General features: G+C 44.1%; 1 protein-coding gene across 1 annotated transcript in view; it reads left to right on the forward strand.

Moving 5' to 3' along the window:
- Positions 1–3,462: 3,462 nt before the first annotated feature.
- Positions 3,463–13,609, forward strand: part of LOC109864535 (fibroblast growth factor receptor-like 1) — a 63,261-nt gene continuing 53,114 nt past the window's right edge. The window contains exons 1-2 of the mRNA XM_020452376.2: positions 3,463–3,749; positions 3,920–4,020. Coding sequence (XP_020307965.1) covers positions 3,948–4,020 — 73 coding nt within the window. The 5' untranslated portion in view covers positions 3,463–3,749; positions 3,920–3,947. The remainder of the gene's footprint in view (positions 3,750–3,919; positions 4,021–13,609) is intronic.

Genomic DNA, 13,609 nt, shown 5'->3' on the forward strand with positions numbered 1-13,609 from the left:
GAATACATCCGTGTTTAACATTCAATCGAGTTGAAGCATAGGTGAGGATGGTCAAGAATTCTATCCTAACAAAATAAACATGTACTTGCAGTGAGTTTATCGCCTACTTATTGTATAGTGAAGAACCTTCAGAACATTGGGCACAGTTCTTAATGGCTCGCTCCCTATGTTATGTATACATTGCTCATATGCATTTTCCTTTGTCCTCCACTGGGATAAGGCAGACATGGATTGATGTTTCTTTGAGTCGATACAAGGTAATGAACAAACATCTGAATTGAATTTTTGAATGTAAGTAGTACATTATATTGTACTGTGCATTGAGAGCTTAGTAGTTTTAACCCAGTCTTACTGTTGGTGAAGACTTAACTTAAACTCTGAGCACAATTTCGTAATGTCAGTTACTTTCTACATGGTATTTACTTGGGACTAATTGGATTCCTTTATTTCTGGTAGACATGCAGATTGTATGGAATGCGACAACTCCATTGAAGGTGAGGCTGGATCAGATTTTGTTCAGCTAAATCATCACCTACTTATTGTTTAGTGCAGAATCTGTAACCCTGAGCACAGTTCTTTCCTGAATTGCTCACTGTCTACATTCTCGTGTTTGTCTTCCAAAGACAGAGAAAAAGCAGGAATTGATGCCTGAACTTTATTCAAGTTAATGTACCTATAAGATCTTAAGGCAGTTTATATACATTTTTTTTCAGGGAGAATAGAACATGACTTCAGTTCATGTAGTTGATCTACAACAATCTGACTAGTAGAGCTGAGATGCTTGCATTTGCAATATGTTGAATGTGTATTGATGTGTCAACAGGATTGTTTCTTTCTGGACCTGGGTGGGGAACTGAATGTTACCACCTGCAGATTCACGAAACTCCAGGCCAGACTGTTTCGCTCAGCCGCCACCAGCTGTGTTCACATGGCCCTTTGATACATCTAACCCTGGAGTGTCACTGCATAATCCTCATGTCTTTCATTGTCAGTGGTTTCTGAACAAATGTACCACATAATGAATTGAATGTATGGTCCCAACTGCATAGACAGTGGGACAGTGTCAAGCGGTGAACAATAAAATTGACTTTTGTAAATGTATTTTGTTTTTAATTCTAATTGATTTTGGTTAATAGCATTGAGGTTTCTATTGAAATAATAACTGATAACCAAATGATCTTTTCACAAACAGGCTGTGGGGATTTGACTGATGGTTATAGTAAAGAACTGTAGTTCTTACATTGATGGCAGTTTGTTATATAACAACCACGGCCATGTTGCGTAACTGACTGTTGCAGATACATTTTAATGGATGATGCTGATGTAATTGCCTGTTCTGCATGTTTCCTACATGGGCTATTTCTAGCTGAACAGCCTGTTCTGACCCCCCCCCTTTGTCAATCTAAATTGCCTGCCATGTATCCCTATCTAGGGGAGGGAGAATGTAGACTTTCGATATACACAGTGAAGTTATACATATTGTGTAGAACTTTATAAATATATATATCCACTTTGTGGACGCTTAACTGGTAGTCCTGGACACCAACGATACTACTTACAAGGAGTAGTTGTGGACTGGTGCAAGGAAATGACCTTAATATCAATTAAACAAAAGCTGATTTTCGACTTTTGGAAACGGCAGCGAGAGCACGCCCTCGTCTACATCGAGGGTGAAGAGCTTCATGTTCTTAGGTGTGCACATCCCTGATATCATCCGTCCACACAGATGGTGTGAAGGTACAACAGTCTCAACTCGGGAGGCAGAAATAGGCTTTGCCCCTCAAACCCTTAGGGACTTCTACAGATGCACAGTCGAGAGCATCCTGTTGGGCTGTGTTGCCGCCTAGTACAGCATTTGCACCGTCTGCAACTGCAGGGCTCTCCAGAGGGTGTGGTCAGCCCAACGCATCGCTGGCGGCTTGTTCACCCCGCAACTATCTGGAAGGCGGAAACCGTACAGGTACATCAAAGCTGGAACCAAGAGACCGGAGAAAAACGCCCTCTACAGGCCATCAGAATGTTAGTCACCGCTAGCCTTCCCTGGACTTAATCATTGTTGCTAGCTTCACCGGTACTCTACCCTGCACGTTCAAAAACTGCTGCCCTATGTGTGCATAATCATTGAACACTGGTCACTCTGTTTACCCACTTCCTATGTATACTGAACAAAAATATAAATGCAACAATTTCATAGGAAATCAGTTGATTGAAATAAAATCATTAGGCCCTGATCTATAGACTTAACAAGACTGGGCAGTGGCACAACCATGGGTGGTCCTGGGAGGGTATAGGCCCATCCACTTGGGTTCCAGGCCCACCCACTGGGGAGCCAGACCCAACCAGTCAATGAGTTTTCCACAAAAGGGCAAATACTCCTCAGCAGCACACCCCTTCCTCAGACGATCTCACAGGTGAAGAAGCAAGATGTGGAGGTCCTGGGCAGTGTGGTTTCACGTGGTCTGTGGTTGTGAGGCCAGTTTGAGGTACTGGCAAATTCTCTGAAATGTTGAGGTGGCTTATGGTAGAGAAATGAACATTGAATTATCTGGCAACAGCTCTGTTGGATATTCCTGCAGTCAGCATGCCAATTGCACGCTCCCTCAACTTGAGACATCTGTGGCATTGTGTTGTGTGACAAAACTGCACATTTTAGAGTGGCCTTTTATTGTCCCCAGCACAAGGTGCACATGTGTGAAGATCATGCTGTTAAATATTGGTATATCACACCTGTCAGGAGGATGGATTATCTTGACAAAGGATAAATGCTCACTAACAGGGATCTAGACATATTTGTGCATAACATTTGAGAGAAATAAGCTTTTTATGCAAATGGTACATTTCTGGGATCTTTCATTTCAGCTCATGAAACGTCTTGAAATCTTACTGGCAGCAATATCCTTGCCTGTGAAGCCCTTTTTGTGCAAAGCAATGATGACGGCACGTGTTTCCTTGCAGGTAACCATGATTGACAGAGGAAGAACAATGATTCCAAGCACCACCCTCTTGAAACTTCCAGTCTGTTATTCAAACTCAATCAGCATGAAAGAGTGATCTCCAGCCTTGTCCTCGTCAACACTCACACCTGTGTTAACGAGAGAATCACTGACATGATGTCAGCTGGTCCTTTTGTGGCAGGGCTGAAATGCAGTGGAAATGTTTTGGGGGGATTCAGTTCATTTGCATGGCAAAGAGGGACATTGCAATTAATTGCAATTCATCTGATCACTCTTCATAACATTCTGGAGTATATGCTTTGTGAAAATTTATATTTGTGTCATTCTCAAAACTTTCGGCCAGGACTGTAGAGGTCATGTGTGCTGCACATTAATTGAATCGACCCGACCCGGAGGGGGGCGCCCGTGCTTTGCTGCAGCGCAACGCTGTCCATGAGGAGCAGAGCTCGATCCGGTCCACGATTGGCCAATGGAATTCCACATCTGTTCTTGGAAACTTCTATACTGCTCCTCATGGCAAAAGGATGCAGAAGGGCACACCAGGGATGAGGTGAGAGAAGTAAGCCCGAGAACAGATTTGTTTGTTAAACGTTTTATTAGACAGTATTTTGCCGCGATGTCATTGATATGATATGATATTGAAGTAAATTTGATTGACATTTCCCGCGTGGAGGATAACCTGAATACCAGAATACTTTATTGTACAAGACATTTGATTAATACGTCAGACTTTACAGTGAACCATTGTGTTTACAAACATTTTGTGGAAAGCATCTGCCTGCCAGAGGACAACACGTGAGTATGCCCACTAATCTGCGCTCTTCACTCAAATTGCGTGTGTATGATCATTAAATTATGTCAGTGTGGCTATGTAATTTAAAAGTCATTGGGTCAACTCAATCAAGTCTCTTGATGTTATACGGTACTTTTGTCATTGAATTCTCTATTTTGCCGATTTTCTTCAGAACAGACACAAACTGCAGTTTGCTGAAAATGTTCTCTAAGGACGGGTGTCTGGCTGTGTGTACAGTGATATTAATGATTCTAACATCAAGCGAGGCTAGAGGTAAGATAAACTGCTTATTATCTTACTGTAGTGTTACTACATTGTAACATTGTCCCGCAAATAACCCAATGAAATGTGGAAAGAGTTATCATGTTTCGTCTGTCCTCATTGATGTACAAATACTTATGAAAATGGATATCCATATGAAAATCTTAATAATACATGTGACTCACATTTTTGACAGATAATATAATCTTTTAAACGTAATTTTTTGGCACCGTAGTCTGTTTCCACAGACTATTGTCAGTGAATTTGTTTGAGAATGTTTGTGTCTGCAACACTGAGAGACAGAGTCTACACTCCACCTAGAGTGACCTCTTCTATCACATGTTTAATTCACAGGAATTTATTTAACAATTCTGTGAACTCTACTTGGCTTCCAACCCCACATTAAAATTTGCCCTAAGGTCAACAGAAACAAAAAAATCCTCTCAGTGGTAATGTGTTTAATGATTAACTGCGCACCCAGAGAGAGTGGCCCTGTGCCGTGTTTACAGACAAAACACAGACCATGGGGCTGCACATAAATGTGGCTTTTGAAGAAGCCCAGTTTGCATCAGCGGAGGGAGGCCGTCAGAAACCAAACAAGCATGCCTTTTCTTGGAATCGTTGCAGGAATTTAGAGGTGCATACGTTTGTATCTCCTGCCAACTTGAAGAGCAGTTAGCATACATCAAAGCAGGGCTGATGACACCTACGGGGCTGTGTGCATAAACCAGGGGAAGAAGTCTTGCTTTATGCAGCGAGGAGTTGTTTGCCAGGCCTCTGTGATCCTCTATTATACCCTGTTGACTGTACTAGACTCAGGGTCACTGGCATTGCAATGTCCCCATGGGAAACATTCTTTTCACACCACTTCGATACCGAAGTGAGTTTTTTTTAGCAGGTTAGGAGACTGTGGTTAAGGTTAGGAAATGGGTTAGGGTTAGCGAAAATGCTCTCCTAACCTGCTTCGAAAATCACTTTGAATCGAAGTGGCATGAAAAGAGTGTGTCCCATGTCCCCATAGTGGCAGGAAATAGAAACTGCGTTCAACATGCAACGAGCCCAGTCCAAGGGGAATGGCTATTGGTTGTTTGATTTGTATTGTAATATATATTCTACTGGAATTCCCTTTTGATGTTAATATGAAAATGAATTGACTATGTGGATTTGAGTGTGATGCAAATGTTTCGAAATCAGGTTCAAGGATTTCTTGACCGTTTTAAAAAAACAAACATTTTATTCAGTTCAGTATGACACCTGTGATATGTTTTAAAAGTTGGCCCCTACTGTAGAATTCTCAAACTATTGTGTCTCATGGTTTCAGTCTATCATCATCCAGGTGGGCTGTAACTAAAGCTACCTGATCACATTCAGAGAGGCCACCACCACCACCACAAGACTGCTGGGCAAATCAGATAGATCTTGACCTTACTCTGTGGAGTAATCAGTCCATTGTTTTCTCTGTTGACCCTGGTATCTGCTCACTGCACTTCTTTCACATTGTGTGGCTGTGTGTGTGTGTACGTGTGCTGGAGTGGGTGGGTGGTAGAAGGAAATACACACACACAATCTGTGTTGTCCTTAGATTGCTCCTTTCCTTTCTGCCTTGTCGGAGTTATCCTAGGAATGCCATGTCAGAGCCCAGGACGTTATGCAGTGTGTGTCTCTCTCTGGCAATGTAGATAAAAGGTGTCATGTGGGACGTCTGAGTCTGGAATGGGTGCATTGTAAAGTGTTGCTTGTGATCCAGGTGAGAGATGCAGCCTATTGGGTTTCTTCTCAGTTTTAGGGATTGTTCTGGGCTAGCCTGATACACAAATACCTCTTGTTACTCCGGTGGGTCAGATAAAAAATTCACAATCCTAATTTCATTGAGATTTCTTTTCTCCCAGCAGAGAAAGTAATTTTTTGAAGGGCTTCCACTTATCTGCATGAGTGTACTTGACATAACTGTTATCATACAGGGTTTCCAGTTTCGCAATGAAGGTTTAATCCAAAGTTCAGTTTTACCATTTTCACGGTAGGTATACTCAACTATTCAAAGTTATGACTCCCAAGAGTGCTATAAGCAGGGCTCGCGAGAGAAAGTCCAAGCACCATGCATGCGATTTGCCGCTGATAAAAACAAGTTCATGCTGGCTGGCCCTCAATGAATGAAGAGTGATGCAGGAGCTAGGCACCTTGGATGGGATACCATAGATATGCTCCACACACCCGCCAACGGAGATAAAGTGTGAACACAGCCAGTTTGCGGAATGTTCTGGCTCCTCTGTCTCCCTCATGCCGTCACATAGTTCCTGTTCCTCACTGGCTCGTTTTGACATTTGGATTGGAGAGAAGTGGCCCACATTGATTGTGAGTGAGCCTGCCACAGGTGCTAAGGCTCTAGCTAGCCTAGCTGCCAACCCCCCCCTCCTCCGGTGCTCACCTGTTCTCTCACCCAGCGTCATGGCTCTGTGCCGGGCTATCACAGCTCCAGGACCAGCCAGCCGTCTGCCGGATGTGCATGCTCAGATGGGCCTGGTGATTGCTGGCTTGGCTCTGAACCAATTTGAAGGACCAAGTCAAGCAGACCGTATCAAAAGCTAATAAGTCGGAAGCCGTTTGATTTATGTACTTACACTCAGCAGTACAAAACTCTCTGAAGAAACAGTGTTTCTATCTCAGACTCAGCGACAGCCACATGCTTCTTCTTTTTCCTTTTTTTCTTTCTTGGACATCCATCAAAGAATCCGCCTTGCGCTTAAGCCTTTCAATCTGAAAATGGTTTTGAGGAGTCTATTTGGTGTTAAATGAGACATAGTAACATGCTGCATACTGCCCAGTGAGGGAGTTTTTGTGTCATGGCCCATGGCCTCTCCTCTCAGAGACCTCACAGCACAGAAAGGCCTTCTGGCCACTCAAGATCCCTAAACAACCTTGTAACAACTTAATAAATACGAGATTATTGGATTCAACTGATAGGCCAGGAAATTAAGCCTGGCTTGTGGCTGTTTATTTCCAGTTCAGGTCATCCATCCTGTCAATGCTGCAATAAGCAGTAGTCTACTACTTAGTACACTCAGTGATGAAGTCTTCTGGGGCTGTAGTAGTACTAAACCAGAGCTCCCTATCACTGCTGTGGGCCTCTCTCACCAGGTGTCATGCTCCTCCAGCTCATTAGGCAGATAATGGTGGATAATGTGGCACTGCAGGCCTCCTGCTTATCACAAAGCCTGGCTGCTGATTATACACAGCCTCTGCTGGAGCAATGGGGACTAACTGGAGACTGGAGACTGGGTTGGCCTCAGCAGCCTTTGATGGACAGCAGCTCAGTCTGACACAATTCCACTTGTTGAGTAAAATTCCAATTATATCTGTGATGAGTCCACAGTGTTCTGTCAGTTTTCCTCTGTAGCTCCCTTATCTTCAGAACATCATCAGTGCTCATCTCTTTCCCTGATCCATCTGAGTGCTATTTGCTAGTACCTCTTCCAGCTGGATGTCTGATTCTGCGCAGGGTTGAACGTGTGCACACAGTTAAACAGTATCAGATGCCCGTCCAGTCTTCACACCGAGGACTTGACTGTTCCAGAAGAACGATTAGGGTTGCAAAGGGAGAGCATATTAATGGAAACGTTCAAATTTACCAGTAAACTATGAGATTTGATGTAATCTATCACAAGACATCTAGTGGCCCTTTTGGTTATTTCAGATTATTACAGGTGTCTGTTATAATCTCTGGCCCTCTGTGTGGATTTATCACATATAAAATATATGAAATAATTAAATAACATGATTTTAAAATAAGAAATAGAAGTAAAAAGCTGTAAAACACGGTCCTAAATATAAACCATAAACAGTGAATACCATTGGTGTTTAATATGAGGGTTTCAGCATGAAATATCCTTTCTATATATTTTTTTACAAACTAAGATTTATTTGACTATTTCAATATGTATTTGTTGGGAATGTTTTGGCGTCAAACTGGTGTCAGTTGGAAGTAGTCCCAATAGTTGGAAGTTGCAGAGTTAAATGAAAATAATTCCATTGTTGATTAAATGCTTTTTTCATTAATTTGGCTATTTTCTCTTGAACCATATGGTCTATCTACTAGAAACTCATGGACAATATGGACAACGATATAATAAATTAATACTGTATATTAATCAATGTTATTTTAAGTTATTCAAGTATACATTTCCAAAGTTTGATTTTCTTATGTCACATCTTTTGTAATAATGGTCGGAACAAGGCGCAGCGTATGTAGAGTTCCACATATTTATTAAAGACTAAAGTGAAACCAAGAGCCAAGAGAAAACAAATAAAGAATAAACGAAACGTGACTAACAATGCAGTGTTAACAGGCAACTAAACATAAACAATATCCCATAACCCACAGGTGGAAAAAATGCTTCTTAAGTATGATCCCCAATTAGAGACAACGATAACCAGCTGCCTCTAATTGGGAATCATACAAATCACCAACATAGAAAATAAACCTATAACCCCACATAGAAAATATAAACTAGAACAACACCCCAGTCACGCCCTGACCTACTCTACCATAGAAAATAAAAGCTTTCTATGGTCAGGACGTGACATTTATTTACAAAAATTACTGAAGATTCCGGTAACTTTGGTAAATTACTGGTAGCATTGCAACCCTACAGCGATTGATGTCAGCAAGGATATAATATAATGCTAATGTGGCTGATGTTTTAAATTATGTTTCATGGGTCAAGCATAGAAGAAAACTGTTTTTTGTTGTTGTCAATTTTGTAGATGGAGGGAACTCAAACCATTACTGTGGGCCTGGCCTATACAAGCATGTTGTCCACCATGATGACAATGCTAAAGGATTTGTCAGGTGTTACACAGTTACATTTTACAACACACATGCTCCCATTCAAAGTTAACACAAGCCCACCTCGTTTGCGATTGTATTTTAATGTACTTATTTTTTGGCCTGGGAACCGACAGCTTGGCTGATGCTCCTGACTGTGTGTGTTCTCTGGCTCCATAAAGCTTCGTTATTAGATTTGAACATGATTTTCATTGTGGCAGATCTCAGAGTGTGTGGTGCACAAACCAATGTGTTAACATCCGGCTCTTACAAGTCCACATGAACACAGCTTGCCAAACCTCATTTTGTATCTCTCACTCCATATTTTTTTAATGTTTGTTTTGAAGTAGGTCCCAGTCTTCTTTGTAGTTGTGATCTCTGTTAAACGTGTGCACTTAAAACAAGTCTGTGGTGTTTCGCGTGAGGGGAATGGAACTTTACGTAAACAAGGCAGTTAATGAGCTGCATTTGGTTTGAAACGTATTGCTTGAGCACGGCTATTAGAGAAGTGTTTGGTATTTATAGTGGAGGCATAAAAAACACAAAGGTTAGCGGCGGGTGTTCAAACATTCCTCACCCTGGTTTAGATAAAGGCCCCACTCCGCTGGAGGTCAGCGAGATGTCATCTTGCGTGGACCCTGTTTGTGTGCTCTTTACCTACTTGAGCCCGGAACTGCACTGTTTGCACAGGTGGGAGAGGGCACCTTGGAGTGAATTGTTCTCTCCATTCCCGTGGACTTAACTTGTCGGAGCAGTGTGCTTGCACAAGACCAGTGAGGCTGAGTGTTCGTCACGAGCAATTTGTTCTTGATGTGGGGCCCCTCTTCCTAATGGAAGCTTGCTTTGTTGCAGTCTCTTTGTCCCTGGGTAAAGGTGGGATTACACAGCCTTTAACTAGGGGGATTTCAGAACCCTTCCAACCATCACCACTCCTCATAGCCCTACACTCGAGAAGCAGGGAATATGCCCATTCCGTGCATTTGTCCCATTGACTCAGGGCAGTGGACGGCTTCTCTTTAGAATCCTGTGGTTTTCTCAGAACACCGACATTCCAGGCATTTAGAACCTGTGGCTCAACAGAAGGGCCTCCTTAATGGCTTTCATCCCCGGCTCTGCTGCTGCTTCACCCATTCAATGGCATGGCCCACTTCTGCCTGGCCCTGGTTCAGCACCATAGGTTACACAATGTTCTGGGACTAAGCAGCAAAGAAAACATGCTCTACAACAAGGAAGACGGGCCTCTCTTCAGTCTGCTACCAATAAGTGGCCATACATAGAGCTTAAAGTGTACCCTGATGAAAGAGAGAGAGGGAGCGCCCACCCGGCCCTACTCTGAGCCGACAGCAGCAGCAGGTTTGGGTAAAGCAGTGGTGAGAGTGAGGGTGAGCCACTGATCAGTATCACCACCTGTCATGTTCCTCCTTGGACCTGTGCTGCACGGTCTTGTCTGAGTGATTCTTATGCAAGCTGCCCTGCCCTCCCTGCCTAGTCTGCTCTGCTCTGGCACTCACATTCAGCAGTGACAGACAGACCAGCAGCCGCAGCAGTAGCTTGCTGGGTCGGTGAGTGTGAGCCACAGCCGAACATGTAAACATTACATACTGTGTATAGCGAGAGCCAAACCAGAATTAGGAACCATGCGTGAGATAATAGCTGTCTGTCGGTGTGGACTGTTGACACAAAGGGTTGTGCTTAATAAGCAGGTGCTCGTTATTTGTGACGGGGCCGGCGTTCTACAACATTACCCAGAATCCCTGTGGAGCTGTGGCTCTGTTTGTGTGGTCTGAGCTGCTGGTGGTCCAACCTGTGTGTGAACAGATACATGGGGGTCCCATACCACCACCACTGGGTAACTACAGGCCAAGGCTGTTGGTTGGGTTGTCTTACCCTCACAGCAGAGGAGAGCGGTGTTCCCAAATCTGATGGGAAACTACACAACTAGGGAATCTGAGCCTCTATGATTCAGAGTGTGTACATAGAGCGCCCAGTGCCCAAAACTCCCTCCTGTGACTCACATGAATTCCATTCACACTGAAATAAGAGATTAACATTTACATCTGCTCCAGTGAGAGTGTGTTAGGGCCAGTGGTATGGAAAGGAGAGTCAGAGGTGGGTACATCATTGCCCCCACACCAACCCAAACACCCAGCTACCCACATAGGCCTGGCGTCAGGGCCAACAGTCAGGCCTTGTGCCCTCTCCAGCTTCTGCATCAGTGGAGGTGGAGCGGGCATAGCCTTTGCTCCAACAACATGCCAGAGCTAAAAAGAGGCAGACACTCGACGCCACCCTCCAGAAATGTTAAATGGTTTGCTTTTGAGGAATGACCAGGTTTCTGTATTTTTTTCTAAGGTAGGGGAGAGTGTTCTTCCAAGATTCCAAGATGATGTTCTATGATGTCTGTCTGAGAGGCAGCTGGGGGCTTGGATGAGCTCTAGTGGGGTGAGGTGGATGGATGGACATGGAGCCAATGAAAGAATGACAGACACACACTCTGCTAGGCATTTACATCCACACGGTGGAGTAGAAGAAGAGTGAGTGAGTGAAATGAAGCTGGAAGCCCAGAAAACAGTGACCTGCCCTCTACGCAACTTTGTAGGTGCAACAGTTTTTATCAGGGCCTAAAATTAACACTGTCACCTGCCAGATTTGGGTAGATTTAGGCAGTGTAAGATATCCATTTCTATTTTTGGTCAGGACTCCACAGTGCGAGCATTTCACTCGCATCTGTGAATAAAAATAGTCAAGTACGACCACCTAGTAAAATAAATGCTGCAGTAGCTGTTTTCAAAGTATTTCTGTTTTGTTTCATAGCTGGTAAATTAATCGCACAAAGTCAAAGAACTATGAATCCTATATAGCCTATTCCACCTCGTGCTGCAAAATTACCTGGCTGGAGGCTGTGAAAAGCTGAGTGAAAGAAAGATTAATTTTTAGAAGCGCTGCGCGCAGGCACAAAACTTGGTCTAAGTTACTTGAAACGAAAGTCTACGGAAATGAAATGTTGATCTTTTGTTCCTTGACTATTTACATGGTTTCAAATTAAATCAAACTTTATTTGCCACATGCGCCGAATACAACAAGTGTAGACTTTACCATGAAATGCTTACTTACAAGCCCTTAACCAACAGTGCAGTTCAAGAAGAATAAAATATTTACCAAGTAGGCTAAAGTAATAATAAAAAGTAACACAATAACGAGGCTATATACAGGGGGCACCGTTACTGAGTCAGTGTGCAGAGGTACAGGCTAGTTGAAGTAATCTGTACATGTAGGTAGGGGCGAAATGACTATGCATAGGTAACAAACAAACAGAGAGTAGCAGCAGTGTACAAGAGGGGGGGGGGGGGTTTCAATGTAAATTGTCTGGTGGCAATTTTTATGAATTATTCAGCAGTGTAATGGCTTGGGGGTAGAAGCTGTTGAGGAGCCTTTTGGTCCTAGACTTGGCGCTCCAGTACCGCTTGCCGTGCGGTAACAGAGAAAACAGTCTTTAACTTGGGTGACTGGAATCTCTGACAATTTTATGGGCTTTCCTCTGACACCGCCTATTATATAGGTCCTGGATGGCAGGAAGCTTGGCCCCAGGGATGTACTGGGCCGTTCCCACTACCCTCTGTAGCGCCTTACGGTCAGATGCTGAGCAGTTGCCATACCAGGCGGTGATGCAACCGGTCAGGATGCTCTCGATGGTGCAGCTGTAGAACCATTTGAGGATCTGGGGGCCCATGCCAAATCTTTTCAGGGGGAAAATATTTTGTCATGTCCTCTTCACAACTGTCTTGGTATGTTTGAACCATGATAGTTCATTGTTGATGTGGATGTAACAGTATAACCGTCCCGACACCCATACCCGGGCGGGAACCAGGGACCCTCTGCACACATCAACAACAGTCACCCACAAAGCATCGTTACCCATCGCTCTACAAAAGCTGCGGCCCTTGCAGAGCAAGGGGAACTACTACTTCAAGGTCTCAGAGCAAGTGACATCACCGATTGAAACGCTATTTAGCGCGCACCACCGCTAACTAAGCTAGCCGTTTCACATCCGTTACATGGACACCAAGGAACTTGAAACTTTCGACCTGCTCCACTACAGCCTGTTTGTCCCGCCTTTTCCTGTAGTTCACAATTAGCTCCTTTGTCTTGCTCACATTGAGGGAGAGGTTGTTGTCCTGGCACCTCACTGACAGTTCTCTGACCTCCTCCCTATAGGTCGTCTCATCGTTGTCGATGATCAGACTGTTGTGTCGTCAGCAAACCTAATGATGGTGTTGGAGTCGTGTTTGGCCATTCAGTCGTGGGTGAACAGGGAATACAGGAGGGGACTAGGTACACACTCCTGAGGGGGCCCAGTGTTAAGGATCAGCGTGGCAGACTTGTTGTTGCCTACTCTTACCATCTGGGGGTGGCCTGTCAGGAAGTCCAGGATCCAGTTGCAGAGGGAGGTGTTTAGTCCCAGAGTCATTAGCTTAGTGATGAGCTTCGTGGGCACTATGGTGTTGAACGCTGAGCTGTAGTCAATGAATGGCATTCTCACATAGGTGTTCCTTTAGTCCAGGTGAGAAAGGGCAGTGTGGAGTGCGATTGAGATTGCGTCATCTGTGGATCTGTTGGGTCGGTGTCGCGTTCTGACCTTAGTTTTTTGTCATGTCTTTGTTTTAGTATGGTCAGGGTGTGAGTTGGGTGGGTTGCCGGTCAGTCAGGAGCTGCCAGAGCTGCCAGAGCCGTCCTTTACTCCGGTGCTGCCGGAATCGCCCTTCACTCCAGAGCTGCCGG

Source organism: Oncorhynchus kisutch, linkage group LG19, assembly GCF_002021735.2.
Source record: "Oncorhynchus kisutch isolate 150728-3 linkage group LG19, Okis_V2, whole genome shotgun sequence".
In the NCBI taxonomy this organism is placed as follows: domain Eukaryota; kingdom Metazoa; phylum Chordata; class Actinopteri; order Salmoniformes; family Salmonidae; genus Oncorhynchus; species Oncorhynchus kisutch.